Consider the following 24,468-nt stretch of genomic DNA (forward strand, 5'->3'; position numbering starts at 1 on the left):
AGATAGATAGATAGATGATGATGACGAGCCTGTGGCAAATACCTTTCTTCTGTGCTGAGTTGATGTATCTCTCTGAGTTTGAGGTCAGCCTAGTCTACATGACAAGCCGGAGGCCAGCCTGTGACAGCTACATGAGACTCTGTCTTAAAACAAGGACAACAAACAGTAACAACAACTCAATGTTGCTTAGGTTGAGCATTTTACCTTAGCACTGAAGGGCAACTTAGATACACGTGTTCCAGACCAGCTAGTGCTGCAGAGTGAGACAAAACAATACAACCATCGCAAAGCAAAACAAAATTACTCTGAATAGGAGAGACAGCCAAAGGCCAGATGTTGGGAGGCTCCTTGCACTGATAAACCTGGGGTGGAGCAGGTGGGCATGAATGGGGAGCCCCAGCCGTCTCATTGACCAATCCAGTGCCAATGCAGTGGGGAGCTGAAGTCCAGCGGGGCAGGTAGAGAAACGCTTGGGCTCTGGGGCCCTCCCCGCCTCTTTGATCCCAGGGCCCGCCCCTTTGATCCCCGGGCGCCCCTGACCTTTGAGCCCTGCACCTGGGGGCTGGCACGCTGGCGGGCTTGGGCTCCTCAATAGGCGGCATGCTGCGGCTGCTCACGTCCAGTTGTACCCGAGGCCTGGGGTCTGGGGTGGCCACGTGGCGTCCCTCTGTGGGGCTCCTCTCTCCTGGGCACCCCAGGATCCGCCAGGTTTCAGATGCCTCAGATGCCCCGCATCACCAGTCCCCCGGCTCTGAGTCACTGGTACAACTGGTGGGCGTCTGCTCCATGATGCGCCTGCCCCTGCAGTCCTCCCCTGAGGGGCTGGATGCCGCCTTCATCGGTGTGCCTCTGGACACTGGGACTTCCAACCGGCCTGGGGCGAGGTAAGGCCAGAAGCCCCGGAGTGCAGAAGGCACGTGGGGCTTGCACCTCTTCACCTAGGTCGTTTTGGGATCAGGGAGGGCGGCTCCCTCCTCCTTCAACACGCAACACCAAGGGCTTAACACAGGATTGGAAGGCCAATCCTGAGATCTCAGGGTCATCAGGGGTCAAGAAAGGCTTCTCTGTACTCCTGTAACCTCACGAAGCCGAGGCAGCTTAGAAAGGCCAGCCTGGGCTGCATTAGCAAGCCAGGAGAGTTTCTAGAACCCCAGCCTTGCTGGGATGGTGGATGTGCACACTCTAGTTCCATCCTAGGGGCCACTGGTTTGAGAACAGACATTGGTAGTCCCTTCCCCAAATCCCCAACTATCAAAATCCAAGAGACCGGAAGTCTATTTCTTTCTTTCTTTTTTTTTTTTTTTTTTTGAAAGTCTGTTTCTTAATTAGCAAGATTCAGCAGTTTCTGCTTCAGTTCATTGTATCTGATTGTATCAGGCTGAATTTTTTTTTTTCAGAGCTGAGGACTGAACCCAGGACCTTGCGCTTGCTAGCAAGCGCTCTACCATGCCCTCTACCACTGAGCTAAATCCCCAACCCCCAGGCTGAATTTTAAAAGCTGTCATTTAGTAAATGTCAACGAACCCAGGACATTTTGCAAAGTTGACCTCATTAAATTCATACAACCACACCAGAACATAAATAACAGCATCATTATTTTAAAGATCAGGAAACAGAAACTCAGGCTAAGGAACTGTCTAATGCTATGTAATAAATTGGTGGTGGGTGTGCTCTTGAGTAAGGAATGGGGGGGGTGTATCTGAGTGACAAGTTCTCTCTCACTCAGCTTTCGAGGCCCCTGGTTTGATCTCCATCGATGAAAAAGGCAAAACAGGCAAAGAACAAAGTGGAGTGTGTGTCACATGCTGGTACTTAACTTTTTAAAATATTTACTTTTATTTCACATGTACACGTGTTTCTGTCTGCACGAATGTGTGTGTACCATATCTCTGCCTGGTGCTGAGTAGCCGGAAGGGGACAGTGTTGGGTCCCCCAAGAACTAGAATTAAGGATAACCATGTGGGTGCTGTAAACTAAACCAGATCTTCTGCAAGAGCAGCCAGTGCTCCTAACTCATGAGCCATCTCTTCAGCTCCTTAAATAAACGGTTAATTCATATGTGTGCTCACATGCATGCATGCGGGTAGGGAAGTCAGCCAGTGAGTCATCTCAGTATTACAGTCTACCTTGTTTGAGACAGGGTCTCTCACTGACCGAGAGTTCACTGAGTGAGCTAGACGGGTGGCCAGGGACCCCCTACTGACCCTCCTGATCTGAGTCTGCAGTGCTGGGAATTCCCAGTGGGTGCCACCACACCTGGTAGTTATATACGGGTCCTGGGGATCAAACCTGGATCCTTCCACTTAGATGGCAAGAGCTTTAGTGACTGAGCTATCCTTGTACTAAAACAAACAAACAAACAAACAAAAACCTAAATCAGGCTCAGATACTGTGTTACAGTATGGAAAACTAATAAAGTGAACATGATCAGAAATTCTGTTAGTCTGCTATGGTCATGTTTAGAGGTAGTCCCAGCACTCAGGAGGCTGAGGCAGGAGGATTGAGAGTTTGAGGCGATCTTGGGCTACATGGTGAGTTTTGTGCCAGCAAGACCAATATAAAAACAATAAAATAAAAATAACAATATAATTTAAAAAGTCAAAAAACAAAACAAAACAGCCACCGCCACCCCCCCAAATATACATAGATGAATGATTCTCAGCGGGGTCTGTATTGTACCCAGTGGTGATGCCTGCTCACATCCAGACATACTTTTTTTTTTTTTTAATATTCATGTCATTATTTCTTTCTTTTTTTTTTTTTTTTTTTTTTTTCGAGACAGTGTTTCTCTGTGTAGCTTTGCACCTCTCCTGGAACTCACTTGGTAGCCCAGGCTGGCCTCGAACTCACAGAGATCTGCCTGGCTCTGCCTCCCGAGTGCTGGGATTAAAGGCGTGCGCCACCACCGCCCGGCCAGACATACTTTTACTTGGTGCAGGTTAGGGGGAGAGGTGCTCCTGATTGCCAGTGGTTACAGACTCTATCCCACAGCACAGGGTTGCCTGTCCAAATGTTAGGAGACAGAGAAGCTCCATTTAGGCATAGATAGCCTTCAGAGCCCTGCAGAAGCTGACATGTAGATGATTCTTCTTCTCCAGATTTGGACCCCATCGAATCCGGGAGGAATCGGTGATGCTGGGGGCTGTCAACCCCAGCACAGGAGCCCTCCCCTTCCAGTCCCTCAGGGTGGCAGATCTAGGCAATGTGAATGTCAATCTTTACAACCTCCAGGACAGCTGCCGGCTAATTCGAGAGGTCTATCAGAACGTCCTAGAAGCTGGCTGCATTCCTCTGACCTTGGGTAATGGCTGCTGGCAAGGGCAAGTGTGGCTTTTTCATGGTCGTGTGGGGAGGGTGGTTGTTCAATATGGGCCCTTGAGGAGCTCTTCTCCAGGGGAACTGCTGGGAAGATGGGCACAGAAGGAGAGTGGACACTCAGAGTCACTCATTTTAATCCTAGGGGAGAAGATATTTAATGTTTTGGGAGACCTGGCATGAAGGCTAACGGAGTAAGGCCCTGTTTCAGTGGGAAAAAAATATGCTGGTTAACTAGGACAAGGCCAGTGAGGCATTTGCCCTCGGGCATAAAAAAAAATCAACAGTCAATCGATAAACTAGGATGAGTAACCTATCCCCTGCTTTTCCTTCAAACCCCAGTTTGATTAGGAGAATTGGTGTTACTGGCTTTGTTGTTGTTCAGCCAAGAATTTCTTTTCTTTCAAAGGTTCTACCCCTGCATGTATGTCACCCTCCTCCCAGCCCTCCTCCCTCACCCTCCCTCCTCCCAGCCCTCCACCTCAGACCTGGAGAAGGCCATCAACAGGGACTCAGTTGCAGCTTCCCAACTTCACAGACAAAAATGTTTTCAGTGACTGTGAGAACTGCAAGAGGGCCTTTCTTTCGTTCCTTCTTTCCTTTTTTCTTACATTTATGTAGTGTGTGCCCATGTACACACATGTGTCACAGTACGCATATACAGGTAAGAATCCAACTTTTGGGAGTCCGTTCTCTCCTTTTACCATGTGGGTCCTGGGCGTCAAACACAAGTCATTAGGCTTTACCCACTGAGCCATCTTGCCTGCCCTCCAGAGGATATATCTGAACTGGTCAGGATTTGCATCAATCTACAGGGCAGTGGTCCACGTTGAAACAATGTGAGGGGTGTTCTTGTTTTTGTTTTGTTTTTAAATATCCCCATTTATTTTTGCCAATTTGCATGGCCTAATTACCGGATTTGGCAGCGGTCGGGAGGGTGGCTTCAGGATGCCGTTTTTGACATCTCAACCTAGCTCTCACAAGCTGCTTCATGTTGCTGGGTGCTTGGCTTCGGCTGTCAACAGGTGGAGTGACAATGCCCATCTCACTGCACTGTGGGCGGGGTGTGGGGTTAGCCAGCACTATTAATACTAATTCTTGCCCTAGGCCTGTACTGCTCAGGAGGGTAGCCTGTAATCTTAGCTACTCCTGAGACCAAGGCAGGGGGACCACAAGTTCAAAGCAGTCTAGACTGCAGAATGAGTTCAAGTCTAGCCTGGGCAACTTAGTGAGACCCTGTCACAAGATTCAAAAATTAAAAAATAAAAAGACAGTGCTGGCAAATAACACCATACTTCCATACCTAGATATGTACAAGCAACACTGACTGTATAAACCGACGATGGTACTGCCCCGTGGTGTGGTTAAGGGGAGGGTTTTTACTGTAGACAAGAGAAGACATCCAGGAACACCTGGAAAGGTCCAGAGCAGAGATAAAAAGTAGACTGAACGTGACCTGCGGAGAGATGGGGAGGAGGGAAGCGGGGTGGGGGCGTGGGGAGACCCGGAGAAGAAAACAGAGAGAGTGAGCAGAAGAGAAGGCGCTTGGCCAAAGCACTAGCAGGGTTCTACGGAGAGTAAGTAGCGGTCAGGAGGGAAGCACATGAACTGGAGTTTAGGGGATGAGCTGGGAAGGTCCAGGGGGCCAGCATGGACTCTGAAATGTGTAACAGGTATCTGTGACACCGAGGGACCTGGAGGCCAGCCTGTGCTAATAGGCACCACCAGTAGCCATTTGTCCCTTCTGCCAGTGAAAAGGGAATGACTCCTTTTGGTAGAGGAGAGCCAGCTTCACAAGTGCGTGAGGAAGGCTGGCTTTTGCCTAACCCCTAGAATTTGGGGAGATGGAGTTTCCTTTGGACCTGACACTAAACTCAATGAGATTTAAAAAAAAGAAAGAAAAAAGACACAAAGATAGGAGGAGGATGTGTTGGAAAGGAGGGTTGTAGTTGCAGGAGAAGTGGGAGATGAATGTGATCAAAACACTTTCTGTGTGAGTCTGGAGAGATGGCTCCGTGGTTAAGGACTAATGCAGTTCTTCCAGAGGACTTGAGTTCAGTTCCCAGGGTCCACATCAGCCAGTCCTCAAAACTATTTCTTAAGAAACATGAGATTAGCCGGGCGGTGGTGGCGCACGCCTTGAATCCCAGCACTCGGGAGGCAGAGCCAGGCGGATCTCTGTGAGTTCGAGGCCAGCCTGGGCTACCAAGTGAGTCCCAGGAAAGGCGCAAAACTACACAGAGAAACCCTGTCTCGAAAAAACAAAAAAAAAAAAAAAAGAAACATGAAATTAAGCCAGGCAGTGGTGGTGCACGCCTTTAATCCCAGCACTTGGGAGGCAGAGCCAAGCAGATCTCTGTGAGTTCGAGGCCAGCCTGGTCTACAGAGTGAGATCCAGGACAGGCACCAAAAACTACACAGAGAAACCCTGTCTCAAAAAAAAAAAACAAAACCCAAAACCAAAAACCAAAAACAAAAAAAACCCCATGAGATTAGTGTGGCAGAGCACCTGGCTGGCATGTGTGGAGCCCTGAGTTCAATTCCCAGTGTGAAAATTAATAAGTAAGTAGTATGGGGCTGGAGAGATGGCTCAGTACTTAAGAGCACTGGCTGTTCTTGTGGAGGACTCAGATTCAAGTTCCAGCACCCACAGGGCAGCTCACAGTCATCTATCCTAGCTCCAGTCCCAGGGGATCCGATGCCGTCTTCTGACCTCTGAGGGCACAAGGCATGAATGTGGTGCAGAGATACACGCAAGCAAAACACTCCAACACATAGAAATGAAAATAAATAAATCTTTATAAAAAATGAAAATAAAATATTTGAGCCATAGGGGTGGCTCAGTGTGTAAAAGTGCTGGCCACACAAGCCTGATGACCTGAATTTGACCCCTGGAACACTACTGTAGGAGGGAACTGACTCTTCCAAGCTGTCCTTGATGTCCACACGTAGGCCATCAGCTATACACATCATATACATAAAAACTAAAGCAAACGGAGAAGAGGATCTTCAGCTCCTCAGCTACCACATCGGGCAATGCAGGTGTACGCCATTCACACCATCCCGGGGAGGTGTGTAGGACAGAGCTGTGTTGCCGAACAACTCATAAGCTTTGATTTATGCAATTAGTTGTGTGTCTGAGTGTGGGTATGTGCCAGTGAGTACAGGTGTCAGTGAAGACCAGGGGTGGGGTCCCCTGGAGTTGGAGTTACGGTGACATGTGAGCTGCCTGACATGCGTGATGAGCAGTGCGTGCTCTTAACCACGGAGCCATCTGCAGTGCGTGCTCTTAACCACGGGCCATCTCTGCAGTTCCAGTGTCTGCTTTTAAATGAGGGGGGGGGGCATTTTCCTTTTAAAATGCCACTCATGGCCATTTAGCTGTGGATACAGTTCTGTAGTGGACCCGAAAGGGTGGCAGTGCTGGGCAGTGCTGGGTGACTTCGGGACTGTTGTATTAATAGATGTATGCTGTTTTCTCTCTGCAGGTGGAGACCATACGCTCACATATCCCATACTGCAAGCGGTGGCAAAAAAGTAAGTCCCAAGCTTTCAACACTTGGGACCACTGTGGGCTGAGATGCAGGGGTGATTGGAAATCCCCACTGAGTTGTTTCTAGGGTTTGAAACTAAGGCTGGGCTCTGGGTGTGTCTGTCAGCCATCAGTTTGGAACCCTTTCGCTTGGCCTAGTTCTGCTGTGGGACACACACTCTGCGTTTTCAGTTGGCCCCTGGTTTGAAAGTGAAACCCGAGTGAGATATGCAACCCCAGCTACCTTCTGTTTGTCTTGCTTTGTATGCCAATTACAAATATTGATGGGGGGGAGGTGTCCACCCCCCCCCACCCCCCGCAAACTCCCTCCTTGCCTGGACAACAAAAACTAGATTTTTCAGCAGATGCACGTCTGCACACATTAGTCAGCTTTGGCTGACTTAGTTGGAGGAAGACAGAAGGGTGGAGATGGTAGGTGGGAGCTTCAGAATTTGTTTTTGGGAAGGTATGTGGGTAGCATCCTGACTGGAGTAGGAAGGTGTAATAAGTCTTTCTTTGGACTGCCAGCTCCCGAATAATGACATGGTGACTTCTTATTAAGTATGAAAGCTTGGCCTTAGCTTAGGCTTGTTCCCAACTTAAATTAAATTAGAACTTAAATTTAACCTATTTATATTAATCATCATTCTTCCACATGGCTCGTTACGTCTCCTCAGTATCGTATGTCTGACCTCCTCTGCATCTGGCTGGTGAACCTCCTGCCTCATATTCTTTACTAGAGTTCCTCTCTCTCCCCAGAAGTCCCGCCTATCCTCTCCTGCCTAGCTATTGGCTGTTCAGCTCTTTATTAAACCAATAAGAAGGTGCCTTATACAGGTGAGGAAGGACAGAATACATCTTCACACAGTATTCTGTACAAAAAGATTATCCCAACAGGAAGGCATATGGGTAGCATCCTGGCTGGGGTGGGAAGGCATGTGGGTAGCATCCTGATTGGGGGGTGTGTGGGATCAATCTTGTCTCAAGCTGTGCTAGTCTCCTACTAGCATGGACCATAAAGGTGGTTCTGACTGCTTCAGCCTTTCCTGAGTTCTGTCCTGTGCCATTGTCAGTCTCTCTGAAATTCTGGGTGGCAGCCAGTCATATCTGCTTCTACCTGACTTTCTTCAAGAAAAGAGATGAAAGGCAGGTAGCTGATGCCAGGACCCTTGACCTCTGAGCTGCTGTTTTGTTACCAGGCATGGCCCTGTGGGCCTAGTGCACGTGGGTGCCCACACCAATACAACTGACAAAGCTCTGGGGGAGAAGGTCTATCATCGGACAGCTTTCCGTCGAAGCGTGGAGGAGGGACTGCTGGACTGTACGCGGGTGGTGCAGATCGGCATCCGGGGCTCTTCCAAGACTGTGGATCCCTACAGATACAGTCGGAGCCAGGTGATGGACTGGATGTCCTTCTCTCTCCCCCAAAGAATCTTCTTCATTGTCCAAGATGGACTCCACAGGGACTTAGAAAGTGTGGTTGGGACTAGATGTGGCAGCATAGGCCCGTAATCCCAGTCCCCAAGGGTCGAGACTCTAGCATCATTCTCAGCTTCCCAGAGTTCCTGGCAAGCCTGGGCTACATGAGACCTCCTTTGAGGACAAAACCAGAAACAGGCTGGCACGATGGTTCATGAAGTAAAGGCACTTGCTGCTAAGTCTGATGACCTGAGTTTGATCCTTGGGACCCACAAGGAGGAAGGAGAGAAACAACTCGGAAGCTTGTCCTCTGACCTCCAGCCTTCACACATGCATCACGACACGTGCATGCCTGTGCTGCTCCCTGCCCCACCCCCACCCCCAACAAAGATAAGAAAAGGCAAGTGGAGATGAAAATCCAAGTTTGAATCAAGAGTCTTGTGGCAGCCGGGCAGTGGTGGTGCATGCCTTTAATCCCAGCACTTGGGAGGCAAAGCCAGGCGAATCTTTGTGAGTTCGTGTCTAGCCTGGTCTACAAAGTGAGATCCAGGACAGGCTCCAAAGCTATACAGAGAAACCCTGTTTCAGGGAAAAAAAAAACAAAAAACAAAACAAACAAAACCAAAAAAGAAAAAAAGTCTTGTGGCAAGTCTTGTGGCTTTTGTTTTGATACAGGGTCTTAAGACTGGCCTGCAACTCATGGTGATCCTCCTGCCTCAGCCTCCCGAGATATTGGAATTACAGGTGTGAGCCACTGTGCCTGGCTCAGAGAGACATTAATAAGGCAGAAGTGGCCTGTTGCTGCACAGCAGAATGAAGCAGAAAGTAAAGCCCTTGGAGGCTGCTGGCTTAGAAGATGTGGGGTGTGAACCTGAGTCTAGGTCAGACACCCCTTCTTGGTGTTTATTGCGACACCCAGCAGGCAGAAGGCTCTGGTCTGAACACAGTGCAAGACTCCCACACAAACACCCCAGTCCCTTTCTTTTTTTGAGACAAGGTCTCAGGACATAGCTTTGGTTGTCTTGGAACTCGTTCTGTAGACCAGGCTGGCCTTGAACTCACAAGATCCACCTACCTCTGCCTCCCAAGTGCTGGGATTAAAGGCATGTGCCACCATGCCCAGCTATTTTATGTTCCTTTTAATTACATTTATTTATTGTGTGTGTTCGTGAGTGCCACAGCATGAGTGTGGAGGTCAGAGGACAAGTTGTGGAGTCGGTTCCCTTCTGCTGTGTGGGTCTTGGGGATTGAGCTCAGGTCATTAGGCTTGGTAGCAAGTGCTTTTACCCTAGCTGAGCTGACTCACCTGTCTAGTCCCTCAATTTTAGGGTGTATCAAGGCCAGTGTTCTGGACAGAAACATCTAGAATAGTGCTTTTCAACTGTGGGTTGGTATTCCTTTCAGATCACCTTTTCACAGGGGTCACATATCAGAGAGCCTGCTTATTAGATCTTTACATTACAACTCATAACAGTGGCACAATTGCAGTTATGAAGTAGCGATGAGAATGATGTTATGGTTGGGGGTCACCACAGCATGAAACAGTATTAGGAAGATTGAAAACCCCTGACCTAGAGTCTTAAATGATAAGTTTCTCACCCTTGGTTTCAGCTCAGTTCTTTTCTGATCCTAACACTCAGGTCATCTTTGACCTTGATTCCTAACTTCATCAGTAGAGTGGGGACCGTGGTTGCCCTCATGGAAGTTGAGGTCAGATGTGATAAGCGTGTGAGAAGCTGAGCATGGGATCAGCTATGATCTGCAGCTCTTTGGCTCTCTACTCTTCAGGGCTTCCGTGTGGTCCTGGCTGAAGACTGTTGGATGAAGTCATTGGTTCCCCTGATGGCAGAGATCAGGCAACAGATGGGGGGCAAGCCTCTTTATGTTAGCTTTGGCATAGATGCCTTGGATCCTGCCTATGCCCCAGGAACAGGGGCACCGGAAGTTGCTGGGCTCACCCCTAGTCAGGTAAGTGGGCTTGCTCAGTGGATTCCCAGATTGAGTATTATTGTTATGTATGCCCCGTCCATGCCTCTGTGTGTGTATGTGTGTGTGCAGGCATGCTCACACAATGCATGCATGCACGCCTATGTGTACAGGTGGTTCCCATGAGGCCAGAAAGAGCATTAGATCCTCCTGAAGCTGGATTCACAGGTGGTTGCACGCCACCTAATGTGGATGCTGGGAACCAAACTTGGATTGGTTTGGTTCAAAACCTCTGCAAAAGCAACAAGCACTCTTAACCACTGAGCCATCTTCCTAGCCCTAGAGGGTGTATTTTATTTTTTAACTTGGTATTGATTCTTTGTCAATTTCACATCATGGACCCCAACCCCACTCAACTCCCTGTATCTGCCCTTGTCTTCCCCACCCCCGCCCCCACCACCAAAATCTAATCGTGGAAACTGTAGTGTGTCTCAGTAAGTCATACAGTATACATAGTATACTCTTTAGTCCATACATCTTTACTTGCAAATGTTCATTGCAAGGAGTCATTGGTCAGGTTTGAGGCTCTGGCTTCTGCTACACTATCAATACTGGATCCTCACTGGGACTCCTCTTGGATATCCTGTTGCTGCCCCGTATTGTGGAGATCCTGCAGCTTTGGATCTGCAGGACTGGCCTCTTCACGTGCTCCTGCAGTTCATAGATAAGGTGGATGCTGGGGTGGGCCAACTCATAGCCCTGGATCGGGACCTGGGTGGTAGCTGAGTTGGTCAGCCCAAAAGCTCTCCTGCATCCTCACCACCTGGGTGAGCTCTTCAGCATTGCCCCTGGCTAGCTAACCCAGTGCTGCGGGGTTCAGGCTTGCCTTGAATCGTGTAGCCCATGCAGGCCTCTAACTCAGCTTCTGAATGCTGGACTATGATGGGCTTGCACACTCAGGGTAGGATTTTAAAGACACAGCACTTGGATGTGTCTAACCTCTGGCCTGAGGGCTACATGCCCTATTTGGCTAAGGATAGCTGTGGATAGTGCCCAACACAAAACTGTAAACTTACTTAAAACATTAAGAGATTTAAAAAAAAAAAAAAAACAAACCAGGCCAGGTGGTGGCGGCACATGCCTTTAATGCCAGCAATCGAGAGGCAGAGGCAGGCGGATATCTGTGAGTTCGAGGCCAGCCTGGGCTACAGAGTGAGTTCCAAGAAAGGCTCCAAAGCTACACAGAGAAACCCTGTCTCAAAACAAACAAACACACAAACAAACAAACAAACCAAACCAAACCCAAACCAACCAACCAACCAACAACTGGACTGTGTTGTTCTTAAGCATGAAATTTGTAGACCATAATGTCATTTCATAATATCATGAGGTTGGGTAGGCCTGAATATGTCCTCAGGGCTGACTGTAGTTTTGGGTACTCAGTGAAGAGGCCCTGCTTTGAGCATGGGCTGCTTGCCTGTGGTTTTCTAATATCCTGTTGTATAGCTAAGGATTAAACCCAGGCCTCACACATGCTAAGCAAATGCTCTCCCCCTGAACTTTGGGACCATCCCGAGAGCTCTGAGAATTCTTTATTATTCTTTCTGCCTCTAGTTCATCTATAGTCAATCCATGGGGATCATTTTGTAGTGTCCCCTCTTAAGAACACCGAACTTTGAGGCTGGTGGTGTAGCTCAGTTTGGCACACAGGCTTAGCACGATCAAAGGTCTATATTGCTATTCCCAGCTCCAAAACAAAACACAATGCACCAAGCTGCTTGTGGTTAAATTAATAAAGTACACACATAGAGACCGATTCCCAGTGGCTGGAGCATTTTGGAGTCAAGCCTGATGAGCTACACTGAGATCCACAGGGAGAGAGCAGGGCCTTTCCATTGTCCATTACCCTGTCCTCAGAGGCAGGGTATGAGTGAGTGGCAGGTTGTCCAAGGTGTAAGTGAATTGCATACATTTTCTAAGAAAGGAGGATGTTCATAACTGCGTCTCTTACAGCCATTCCCTGCCCATTCAGGAGCATTTCTGGAGCAATCCTAAGCCCTCTGCTTTTCTTTTTAAATTTATTTATGTACAGTATTCTGCCTGCATGTATGCTTGCAGGCTAGAAGAGGGCGCCAGATGGTTGTGAGCCACCATGTGGTTGCTGGGAATTGAACTCAGGACCCCTGGAAGAGCAGCCAGTGCTCTTAGCCTCTGAGCCATCTCTCCAGCCCTGTCCTCTGTTTTTCACACTCAGGAGGTAAACTTCTTTGGAAAGGCAGCTGCCTTTATACCTGTTCCTAATGCCACCTGAGCCATCTCCATCTATTTCGCCTTTCTTGCTACTATGTGTTAGCCTGTGTCTCTGCCCAGAATACTGAGTCATCTCATCTGCCAGTCCCTTGAAGTGTTTGTACCTCAGGAAGCCTTCCCACACCCAGGCTGTCTCCTGTAGGTTGCCTGTCTCAGGCTCTTGACCTGTGACATTGCCTGGCTTGACTCTACCATCACACCATGAAGCCCCTAGGAGAGGGCCTGTGTTGGGAGCTGTGTCCCTGGGAGGCCCACCAGCGTGGCTGTAGCAAGCACGTCTCCGCCAGGGGTGGGTACCTATGCGCCGCCGCCGCCGCCGGTTGCTCCTCATTGGCAATGACCGTCACTTCCACCTTGGGCAGGCCCTGGAGATCATCCGAGGTTGTCAAGGCCTGAACGTGGTGGGCTGTGATCTTGTGGAAGTTTCCCCACCATATGATCTCACAGGTGAGTGAAGAGGAAGAATGATCCACAGGCAGCTCTTGTTGAAATTAGACTCATCTAGTGAGTTAGGTCTCCATGTTTACCTCAGGGACTCTGTGGGGAATGACCAGTAATGAAGGGAGAAGCCTGTTACCACAAATGTGACGAGCAGGAGCTAATGAAGCAAACAAACCCCCTGGGAGGTGCCAGGTGTCATTAGTGAAGAGAAAGGCAACAGCATGTGTGGTGACAGGGTGCCTCAGTCACATCTCCCTTTGATATTTTGCTGAAAAGTGAATGTTTTTTTGAAGTAGGGAGTTGCTGCAGCTGACTGCCTGGGCAAAACACATGTCCTCCTCCTAATTCTAACTGGAAGAAAAACAAAACCACCTTCTAGTTAGGCCTATTGGCTTGAGGGTGGGCTATGAGTAGCACCTGCCATCACTACAGACTTCTCACACTGTCTCCAAACGACGCTTGGTGGGGGTTGAAGGCATGATCACAGGCAGACAGCACCCAGAGTTCAGAAGTCAGGGCTCTGGGAAGAAGGCCAGCGGGCTGGGGCCCCAGAGCCTGGGCTTCAGGGGGGCATGCACCTCTTCACGGCATTTCTTCCTCCTTCCTAGGCAACACGGCCCTCCTAGCAGCTAACCTACTGTTTGAGATGCTATGTGCTCTCCCCAAAGTGACAACTGTCTGAGTCTGTTCTTCAAGACAAGGCAGACAGTGTCGTGACAGAGCCTCGAGGACTTGTGAACAAGCAGTGCAAGGACTAAAGAAAGCCTTCCACACATGTCACCACTGGTGCAAATAAGGACCATTCAGAACGCTGACCCAAGCAGAGCAGCTGGTGCTCCTGTCCTCTTGAACATTAAAATATTTATTTAATCTTCTGTGTGCCTGAGTTCGTGTACGTGTACCACGTGTGTGTAGGATCCCTTGAACTGGAGTTACAGGCAGCTGTGAGCACCAGTGGGTGCCGGGAACTGAACCAAGTCCTCTGCAGCAGTGAGCACTCAACTGAGGAGCCTTCCGCCCCTTTTGGTTTTCGAGCCATCTCCGGCCTGCTGTGCCTGGAAGCCAGTCACCTGCAATTCTGACAGTGTATCCATGATGAAATCATCTTGCAATTCCAGAGGTGCCCCAGAGCCATCACACATTAAAATAGTTTATTTGTTTCCAGTCCATAATATTCTTAAAACAAAATAACATTAGCTTTAGTGCCTGTTCACAATACAGAAACAAAACAAAACAAAAAACAAAACTGAAAAGTAAAAACATAAAACATAAAAAGACACAATTTGCCAAATAAATTATTTGTTCTTAATAGTATCAAAAGTGCAAAATATTCCCCTTCCTCTCAGGTCTGTGTCCCAAGTACAGCCATCTTCCCTAGCAGACAAAAGCGGCCGATTCAGCACTGCCACGCTGCCTTTGTTTCCAAGGGCGGCTCCAGATACGTGGACATGAACTACATTTCATCTCCATCCTCTATTTATTCAACTATTTACTTGTTTATTTATTTTGTGGTGCTAAGATCAAAGAACACAGGGCCTCATATGTACTACGTGAGTATTCGAACCACTGTGTAACACCCCAATCTGGTAGCATTTGTTTTTTGAGACAAGGTCTCATAGCCCAAGCTGGTTTCACCTGCTCATGCTAAAGATGACCCTGAGCTCCCGATTCTCTTGCCTCTGCTTCCTGAGTGCTGGGATTACAGGCATGTGCTCCACATCTGGCTCCTTGCAACAATATTTAAGGGATTCCACCTAATTTTCCTCCCTCATCCCTGGAGATCAAATCAAGGGGCTCACACATGCTAGGCAAATGCTTTACCACTGAACTACAGCCCCAGTATGGAATTCTATTTTGACAACAAAACAGAGGCTGAGTGCTCACTTCCAATCCCTCGCCCCAAGCAAAGCAAATGGGCCAGACCCATTTTATTATTTTTTCAACACCAGGGAAACACGACGGTGGCTGCAAATGATCAGCACTACGGAAAAGGCTGGGAATGAGACTAGCCCATCTGAAAATAAGCAAACTCTGTGGGGTGGTGGCAGGTGACAGGGAGAGCAGCCTGCTTCTGTCTCGAGGCAGCCTATCAACTCTGGGTTAGACAAAGGGCAGCCAGTTCCTGAGTGGCAGGAAGAGGTATTCCACACAGACTGACTAAAGAGGCTACTGTATCCTGTCTACTGAACATGATTCATAGGCTGTCTTGAGCAGACACTCACCTCCTCAAATAGCAGTGTCTCAACTGAAACTGGGTCCTGTGATATTACATTCATTAGGATGAGAAACCTTGGCATTTGGCTGAGCATAAAAATAGCTCCTATTTGACACAAAAAATAAACAATTCATGGAAATAACATTCAGGAAGAAAGGCTTGTATCTGTCAAAGGTAGACTTGTGGTGCACGCCTGTAACCCCAGGACTTGGGAGGCTGAGGCAGGAAGGCCTTGAGCTGGAGGCCAGCCTGGGCTACATAGTGAGACCCTGTCTCAAAGCAAGCAAGCAAGCAAGCAAACCGTGATGTCCATTGTGATCCCCATCAGATCTGTAGGGATTCTGGACTCAGTCCCGTTACCACTTCCCTCTGTCACCCCAATGGAAGGGACTTTTATCTTCTTGGTACAGTTTTGAAGAAAGAACAAAAACCTGGGGAGTTTTTGGTTTTTAGAATTATATGTCAAGGAATTTTATCAGTTCCAGAAATGTAAAGACAAAAAAATCTATCAATGAGTTAAAACGTACTCACAAGAGGAGCCCCACCATTAAACCAAACCAAACCAAACCAAACACCAGAAAAAACCCAAACCAAACACGATTTGTATGTGATCCTGGGGATGGAACTCAGGCTTTACACCTGCAGGCACGTTTTCTACCCTGGCTCACCCTCAGCCTCCAGAAACGCATTCTGAGGACGGGGCACTGAGGAGCCCATGACTGCCTTCACCCTTTCTAGCTGGGCCAGCCACATAAGAAGCAGCATTGAGGGTCAGCGTGTACTTCTAGAGGGCCAGATGGAAGAATGAAGCCTGGCAGTGATTTCTTCATGTTTTTTATTTTTTTGGTTGTTTTTCGAGACAGGGTTTCTCTGTGTAGTTTTGGTGCCTGTCCTGGATCTTGCTCTGTAGACCAGGCTGGCCTTGAACTCACAGAGATCCGCCTGCCTCTGCCTCCCGAGTGCTGGAATTAAAGGCGTGCGCCACCATCGCCCCGCTTCTTTATTTTTTAATAAAGCTAAAGACTCTTTGAGAACTACAGAGGGTCTTGGGCTCAGAGAGTTATCACTTACCACTGGAGCTCAGTGTTTAAAGTAGTCAGGATCCGAGGTGCTTGGTTCAAAGCAATTATGATTACAGAATACTAACTGAGTGAATGTCCTGTCCCTGATTTGTGCCCTTCACTTTATAAAAGGGCACTTGCTTGACAGTAGAACATACCACGTGTCACGGTTGTCCAAACTCCCCTTGTGGTTTGGCCCTAAAAACAAAGGGTATGTTGAGTGGACGAACATGATCCCGCCCTGAGCCTGAGGGTGCGTGGAGCCAGGCAAGCTGGATTCGATGGGTCTGATCTGGCAGCAGGAAGCAGCTATAAGGGAAGGATGAAATGAGGAAGCTGAGAAGCCAAAATGCAGGCCAGAAGTAGGAAGCTAGCTGCCTGCCGGACGGGAGTCGGGAACGAGTCTCAGCTCAGTCGTAAGAGACAACCTGAAGGTTCAGCACTTTGGGGACGACAACGTTCAAGATGAATGGTCAGAGGTCAGGTTCCTTGGTACGAAGACACACCTGGCATTTCACTCGACAGAGAGTGCGGCAGGAAGGGCTCCTGCACCTGGCTCTTGGCGGACAGGAGTAACTGCTGTCACTTAAATCTACTGGCTCTATAGCAGCTTATCTACGCTCAGAGAACAAGCTCACAGGTTATGGCTCCTAGTATCCAAACTCTACAATCCACAGAGGCAGAAAGGCATCTGGAGACAGGTCAGTGGCTCAGTCACGACAGTGCTGGCTCGGCAGACTGCCCTGCTAGGATGGTGCATACACGGGAGTGTAGTGAAGGACAGGGACGGGAACAAGGGATGCTCATGAAGGATCACAGGGCTGTGAGACTCCAGTCAGAGGCCAACGCTCCCTTCTCTGGGTGGGGAGAACCAAATGTCAATGTTACACCCTCACCCACTGCTCAGCCTTTTCTTTTCAAAGCCATGGCTGGCCAACTGTTGTGGGAGATACCCCCAAAATATACTTCTCAATGTTTGCTCCCAGAAGATGACCACATGTAAAACCGCTTAGAACTAGGCCGCTTTCAAAGATGCAGGACCTAGAAGCTCTGGTGGGCTGTCCTGTGTTGAGAGCGTGTGCCTTGGCAGAAGCATGGCAGGGGCCAAGCCAGGAGCCTACTGGAGGGGTGGAGGGGTGGAAGGGTTGGGGGAGAGTGACCCACCCTGCAGGACAGGTTAGTGAGGATCCTGAGGTTCATCCAGCACAACTCGAGGTCAAACCATGGGCTTCTCCAACCTAAGGAGAGGGTGGTGTGAGCATGTCACAGGGACAACAAAGAAGGACGAGCATCTATCTGAAATAGTGCGGCATTCATACGGGGATGAGAAAACCCAGGGAAAGGTTTTCATCTAGGGGTCAAACCTGCGACGTGTTTTACTCCTAGGTGACAAAGGAAAGGTCTTCTAGCCATTGCTCTAGAAGAGAAATCTAAAACCTAGACTCTCCTGGAAATCCCTGTTCCTGGGGCACGTTAAAAACCTGAAGAGTCCATGTCTCAGTCTAGCTCAGGCCACGATGGGATGTAAAACCTTTGCAAGGAACCTTCCAGCAGGCGCTCCATCCACAAGGACAACTTGCTCAGCTTGCCCTTGAGGGGCTTGGGCCCGAGGCCACAGGGCAGCTTCCCTCTGGAGGAGTCAGGGTCGCAGGAGGCCACGGCCTCCTCGTCCACTGTCTTTAGGGGCTTGAAAAGGCAGAAATACTTCTTGTGGCCGTTCAGGGCCAGCACGTAGCCAGTGTAGTCCCGCTCCATAAAGTGCTTGTCATACTGGTTTGGGATCGGGGCTGCGTCCTGAGCGAACTCCAGCAAGTACTCCAGCCACTCCCGGTGTTTGTCCAGACTCAGGAAGGAGAAGTGCAGACTGCTGCTCCTGTGCAAAGAGCAGACGGGGTCAGGGAGGGGCTCGGCTGCAGGCCACGGGGGTCAGGGAGGGGCTCGGCTGCAGGCCACGGGGGTCAGGGAGGGGCTCGGCTGCAGGCCACGGGGGTCAGGGAGGGGCTCGGCTGCAGGCCACGGGGGTCAGGGAGGGGCTCGGCTGCAGGCCACGGGGGTCAGGGAGGGGCTCGGCTGCAGGCCACGGGGGTCAGGGAGGGGCTCGGCTGCAGGCCACGGAGGGGGGGGGGGAGCGGCAGCACTCTGGACAGGGTGGAACAGCCAGGAAAGGCTCGGCTGAACTTAGGAGAGGATTTCTGCGGAGTTAGGGGTGGGGTGGGGTGCTCATGCTTCTCTGCTCAGAACCAGCAAGACATGGAAGTCAGGGGAGAGTGGTGGGAGTGGTGTCCCTGTAATCCTAGCACTTGGAAGGTAGAGGCAGGATTGTTTTGAGTTTGAGAGCATCCGGGGCTACATAGAAAGTACTAGATCAAGTCAGGTATGGTGGAGCTCACCTTTAATCCCAGCACTCGGGAGGCAGAGGCAGGCAGATCTCTGTGAGTTTGAGGCCAGCCTGGTCTACAGTTCCAGGACAGCCAAGGCTATGCCGAGAGACCCTGTCTCAAAAAACCAAAATAAGTAACTAAAACCCAACAAACAAAAGTCAAGAGAAGGCCCCCAGTGATGGCAGATGTCGGGCCTGAGAAGGATACAGAATCCTGCCCCTCAAGTGGGAAGTGTGTGAGTATCTTTCAGACTCTTTTATCCTAAGTGGAGTATCTTCTCTCTTCTTTCTTTAGGCACACACCCACACTTGCACGCACACACAAACCACACAGCACACAATCAAGCATGTATACACACAAACACACCCCTGCTTACCCAGTGAATGTGTAGACCTCTAAAGCAAATTTCTGCAGCAGGCTTGTCTTGGTGGAATTGGAAAGGATGAGGACCACATTCATGTGGCCTGGTCTCAGGCGTACCAAGTTGCTGGTGTATGTCACATCTGTAAGCTCAGTCACCTCCACAAAGCCTTTCTTGGGAATCTTGCTGTGGAGAAATACAGAGCAGTTTAGAGATGGTCAAGACAGGGGAGTGGAAGGCAGTGAAAGCCAGGCATGGTAGCGCATGCTGCAACTCTAGCGGGTGGGAAGTCGAGACAGGGGCATGAGAGGTAAGCCTCAACTATGTGGTGAGTCTGAGGCCAGCCCGCGCCATGAGAACAAACATTCAAACCAAACAACCAAACCAGTGGAGCACAGCACCTCCACACTGACTCCGCCCTGCCGGCTGCATGGGGCTCACTCCAGGGGCCCTGGCCTGCAGCAGCCCTGCTTTTCATCTGGTGCAAGGGCAGCTGTACATCAGGTCAAAGGAGACCACGAATACTCAGTCCGAGTCATGAGGACAGGCTACCCCCAGCTTCTGGCTCATTTACCTCCCTTGTGAGTTCTCCTATCTCTTCCTGCTTCCATCACGGAGCTGGGATTGTGAATCTGCAATCACAGGGCACTTAGTCTGCCAGTCCCATATCTACACATGCGGAGGGTCTCAGTGAACCCGGGAAGCAGTGACTTTTCCCCTTACTCAGGATGCCTGGGAAGGGGCTGGAGAGACTGACTGCTCACGTGTTAGGAGTGTGCACTGCTCTTCCAGGAGCTCTACAACAGCCTGGAACTCCAGCTCTAGGGGTACAACGCCCCTCCCCATACTTAAAAAATAATAATTAAATTAAAAAACCCAAAGCCTCAGAATGCCTGAGAATAGGAAGGTTTTGGATTTTTAGATTCCCCTCTCCTATTTTATAATATGTGCAAATATGCAAGGAGACATGGCCGGCAGTCCCAACATGACATCTGCGTCTGTTCATTCACCCCAGCCTAAGGTGACCTCACATACACTGTGTGTGCATGCATGTGCACTGTGACTGTGACTCACCGGATGAGGCACACAATTGTTTTCTTTTTTCTGAGATGAGCTCTCAATATGTAGTTCTGGCTGGCCTGGAACTCACTATATAAAACACTCAGAGATCCGCCTGCCTCTGCCTCCCAAGGGCTGGGATTAAAGGTGTGCGCCACCATGCCCGGCTGGCACAGAATACTCTATGTGTGGCCTTAGGCTGCTGGCCATTACGTTTCACCCTCTGGGTTATTTTAGAGCTGGGGGCTAGGATGTTGCTCAGCGAGAATGCTTGTCCAGCACATGGTTTGATCCCCAGCACTTCAACCACCTCCCCTGATCCAACAGCCAGGTTTTAGAGCACAGCGAGGTGGAGGCCCTCCACACTATCCACCCTCCATGCTCTCTGAGGCCACGGGCAGGCGGGTGGTGTCTGGGAAGAACCTGCTGTTTTCTTTGGTGAAGGTTGGCTCAGTCTTTCCGGTCTTCTCAGGGACCTCTTCCTTATCTGGAGGCTGTGACTCTCGTTCCTCATTTGAGTCACTAAAGAATGAAAACAAGTTATTATTTTTTCTAAGGGGTCTAAAGGGCCCTGGCAGACTGGGGCTCCCACTGATGTCCCTAGGCTCACCTGAAAGCCTGGACAATGACAGTGCCGAAGAGAATGAAGAGAGCGGAGAAGATGAGGGACAGCAGGGGCATCATCTCCCGCCTGAAAGCAAAGGCAGCTGCTTAGCTGCACATCCGTGGCCCAGGAGCGAAGCCCCAAACCAAAAGCCTTTCACCAAGAAACACAAGCCCAGGACAGGCTGTTGCTGGGGTGGGGGAGGGGGAGACTGTTTCCTCAGTGGCCTAGTCACAGAGACTGATTTCCGGAAGAGGGCTTTAGGCTGCACCTAATACATTCTGCAGAAGGAGATGAATAATTTAAGTCGTACACAGGGAAGGACTTGCTGCCACTGAAGTATCTATTGGAGGTTACAGAGTCCGTGGAATGATCTCAGTCTAACTGATTCTTCTGTGGCCAGAATGACCAGATGTGGCTGAGATGGAACAGGGTGTGTCACTCAGCTTCAGCTGTCAATTTGACACAAACTAGAGTCATCTGGAAAGAGGGAACCTCGGCAGGAGAGTTGCCTCCATCGGACTGGCCCGAGGGTGTGTCTTGATTACTAATTGACACGGAAGGGTCCAGCCTATGGTGGGTGGTGCCACCCATGGGCAGGCAGACCTGGGCAGCCAGTATGCAGTGCTCCTCTGAGGTCTCTGCTTTCGCTCCTGCCTTTGCTTGTAAGCCAAAATAAACTTTCCTCTCCAAGTTTGTTTTGGTCATGGATGGACATATTTATGGATGTACACACTGGACTCCACGTGTCAGGCCCTGTGCTGAGAGGCAGACACGCCATGAAGAAAGAACCAGTTATCAGCTCTGTTGACAGGGAGGCCAGCTGGAGTGATCCTTCCCTCCCAGCAGGAGGTGCCAGTCAGCAAATATTAAAAAGTAAAGCCAAGAGAAAGGAAGCCTGTCACTGGGAACATGTGAATGCATCAACTCTCCCACTTCTAGCAGCAAGTGCACATTGATCCAAGGACAGCTCTTTCCAGAGCTTCGAGGCTGGCTTTGACAGCCTACAGCAGGCACACACTGACATTCTGAATGATCGAGGCTAGCTGTGACAAGAAAAAAGAAACCCCACAGGGTCCTACCAGTTACTGTGAAGCAGGCTCTCCCACCAGTCTGAGAGGGAGTCAGAAACAGAGTAGAGCCACCGGAGGAAAAACACCTATCAGAGAGGAAACAGGCAGTGTTCAGGACCGAGCCCAGAGGGCGGCCCCCACACTTCCCAACACAGCGCTTCTTCAATCCCTGCTCTGCCCCGCCCCTCCCGCTCCTGATGGCCCATCTTCCCTGACCCTGATGCTCACAGGGGCAAGTTCATCAGTCAGGTCAGGGAGCACAGCCTCCGAGGACAGAAAGGCCGGATCTTTCCGAAGCTGGTCAAGATAACCCAAAAGGAAGAACTTATCGCTCTCGCTGCCCGTCCACGGGTCGTCCAGGGTTTTAAACACCACCCTCCCTGCCGTGTTTCTTCTTTCCAAGATGGACACCTGGGAGGAAAGGAGAAAAACCATTTCGAGTTTCAAAAGCAGCAGGATAGAATGACACCAGGAATTGCAGCCCCTGGGAGGCTGAGGCAGGAGGATGGAGAGTCTGAGCCCAGCCTGGACTTAAACAGCTAGACCTTATATATATAAGGCTGGCTTGAAACTTGGTCATCCTGCCTCTCCCTCCTGACAATCGTCAGAGTAACGGTTCTTACGGTGAGTTTCCAAAGCTTCTGCCAAAATTCTAAACCTTTTTTCTTCCAACAGATTTTGTGTGACAGACTCTGACACAACGTTAGAGTTGAGGCGCCTTTGCTTTGCAGAGAGCATTTCCATGACAACTGAGTGAGAACAGAGAAGGCGGGTCATTCCCTTCCTTTCTGTGATGGGGACGAAAGCCAGGACCTTGCGCATTTCAGGCAAACACTCTATCACCAGACTACAATCCTCACTCCAAAAGAAGCAGACTTCTGGGAGGCGGGCGGCGAGAAAGGAGGTTTCCGAGCATATTAGCAGTGGCCTGAGATTTGGAGAACGGGCCCACAGTTCTGCACCACCACAGCTGACCCTAGGAAAAGCTGCTGGAGAAGGCTGACAAACCTCAACCTTCCCTTATGGGACGCGGCCAAGACGGCTCAGCTGGGACGGCTGAGGAATGCCTTCTGCCCTCCAGAGAGGACTGGAGCCACATGGGGGATATAAAATGGCTAAGTGAAAGGTGGAGGTCTGACTAGACTCCAACCAAGTCTTAGAGGTTTCCAGATGTATACTCAGCACTCCCAAGACAGGAGGAACAGGGCCGAGGGCTGGGGCTCGTGGCTTACCCCCGACTTCCCTTGGAACGCCTCGCTGTCTGGTAGCAAGGCGCTGGCAAACTCCTGCTGCCGGTTGCTGTAGACATGCACGAAGCGTACAGTGTCCTGAGTGTTTGCCAATGCAAACGACAGGAAGGCGTCAAAGGGTTCGCTTAGCTTGCTAGCCTCGGCCGTCAGCAAAACCACACAGTACCTGGACACGAACAAGAGAGGAGGTCCTAGAACCAATCCCGGGCCAGGGCCAGGGCCAGGGCCAGGCTTGGCAACTGCTGCTAAGGAAAGAGGAGACACATCTTGCATGATGAAAACCTGTCTCTGAGGAAACTTTTAGAAGCCATGTGTCCCAGCCTCCTTCTCAGGGAGGAGTGGCTGGATCTATCTCAGGGCAGAGGTGACAAATCTCATTCTGAAGGGGCTGCCTCTGCAAGATTCTAATGGAAGCCCAGAGTTCATTTCTTCATCCCCCTAAACATTTACTGAGCTCTCAGGCAACATTCCCACCCTTGTTCCAGTGGAGAAAACAGACATCTGACACACAGACACGCAAGTGGGTAATGACAGGTGCTGGGAGAAAAAGAGGATGGGACAGAGAGGCTGAAGTCACACTCCTGCAGACCAGGAAAATGCCACCTGATGCTTGAGCAGAGACTTGAATCAAGTGCTGGAGGAGAGGAAAAGAGGGCGGAGCAACTTGAGGTGACCTGGGTTTGGAGAGCTCAGTGACAGATGTGTGGAGAACAGATGGAAGAATAAGGGAATGGATGGGAGCAGAGACCCTACGGGACATGGTGGTGGCCTGTTCAAGAGTGGCAGTGGTAAAACAGTGAGATCCCAGACAGCTCTGAAAATGTATGTGTGTCTGGGTGTGTGTGGATCAATCCTCTCCTTCCACCACATGGATCTCAGAGATCAAACCCAGGTGGTCAGGCTTGACAGCAAGCGCCTTGACTTGCGGAGCCGTCTTGCTGGGCTTCTAGATATTTGCTGGCTATGGTGGCTCATGTCTACCATTTCAGCAGATGGTGCTAAGGTACCCTGGACTAAGGCACCTCACCCCATCACAGTTTAACTGCCCCTGTTCCCTCCCACATCAGTGAGAGGCAGAGCCTGGAGTTCATACTTCCTCTGTCGGTGAGACCGCTTCACAGGACAGAGTTCATGGAACAGCCGCTGGCTAGTGAGCCGGGTGGCCAGCAGGTACTTGTTCTGGGCGATGAAGTCCTCAATGACCTGCTTCTTCAAGCCTCGAGCCTGGAGAAACACCAACAAGCATTCAGTTTCCACACTGCAAACAGGCTTTACTCACAAGCTCACGAAGACTGTGGCTGACCCTGGCTACGGCAACATCACCAGGCAAGAAACGTGCGGAGATGTCTGATAACTCAGGTGAAGGTGATGATGCAGCCAGGTCGTGCTCAGGGAAAAATCAAGAGGTTTCTACTTTGTGACTGCATACCATTTTACATTAACAGCTTGGAAAAGTCAATCATTTTGATTTTTACACAAATACATTTCCATTTAGGATCTGTAGCAAACTGAACATTTCAA

The 24,468-nt window shown here is 50.0% G+C and overlaps 2 protein-coding genes across 3 annotated transcripts in view; one reads left to right on the forward strand and one right to left on the reverse strand.

Annotated features, from left to right (window-relative positions):
• Nucleotides 1–600: 600 nt before the first annotated feature.
• On the forward strand, nt 601–13,759 carry Agmat (agmatinase). 2 transcript variants are annotated; one of them, XM_059256254.1, is made up of 7 exons: nt 601–884; nt 3,099–3,301; nt 6,780–6,852; nt 8,047–8,242; nt 10,055–10,234; nt 12,865–12,949; nt 13,552–13,759. In XM_059256254.1, exons 1-7 carry the CDS (start codon nt 601–603, stop codon nt 13,623–13,625), a joined length of 1,095 nt encoding a protein of 364 aa, XP_059112237.1. In that variant the 3' UTR covers nt 13,626–13,759. The 2 variants fall into 2 exon arrangements, with proteins under 2 accessions (XP_059112237.1, XP_059112238.1); XM_059256255.1 differs by having other exon boundaries at nt 6,804–6,852.
• Nucleotides 13,760–17,089: 3,330 nt separating this feature from the next.
• The window catches only part of Dnajc16 (DnaJ heat shock protein family (Hsp40) member C16), a 29,021-nt gene continuing 21,642 nt past the window's right edge, over nt 17,090–24,468 (reverse strand). The window contains exons 8-15 of the mRNA XM_059255334.1: nt 24,041–24,171; nt 22,930–23,113; nt 21,926–22,108; nt 21,707–21,783; nt 20,631–20,711; nt 20,444–20,542; nt 18,977–19,147; nt 17,090–18,092 (exon numbers count right to left, since the gene is read on the reverse strand). Coding sequence (XP_059111317.1) covers nt 17,717–18,092; nt 18,977–19,147; nt 20,444–20,542; nt 20,631–20,711; nt 21,707–21,783; nt 21,926–22,108; nt 22,930–23,113; nt 24,041–24,171 — 1,302 coding nt within the window. The 3' untranslated portion in view covers nt 17,090–17,716. The remainder of the gene's footprint in view (nt 18,093–18,976; nt 19,148–20,443; nt 20,543–20,630; nt 20,712–21,706; nt 21,784–21,925; nt 22,109–22,929; nt 23,114–24,040; nt 24,172–24,468) is intronic.

Source organism: Peromyscus eremicus, chromosome 2 (assembly GCF_949786415.1).
Source record: "Peromyscus eremicus chromosome 2, PerEre_H2_v1, whole genome shotgun sequence".
NCBI lineage: Eukaryota > Metazoa > Chordata > Mammalia > Rodentia > Cricetidae > Peromyscus > Peromyscus eremicus.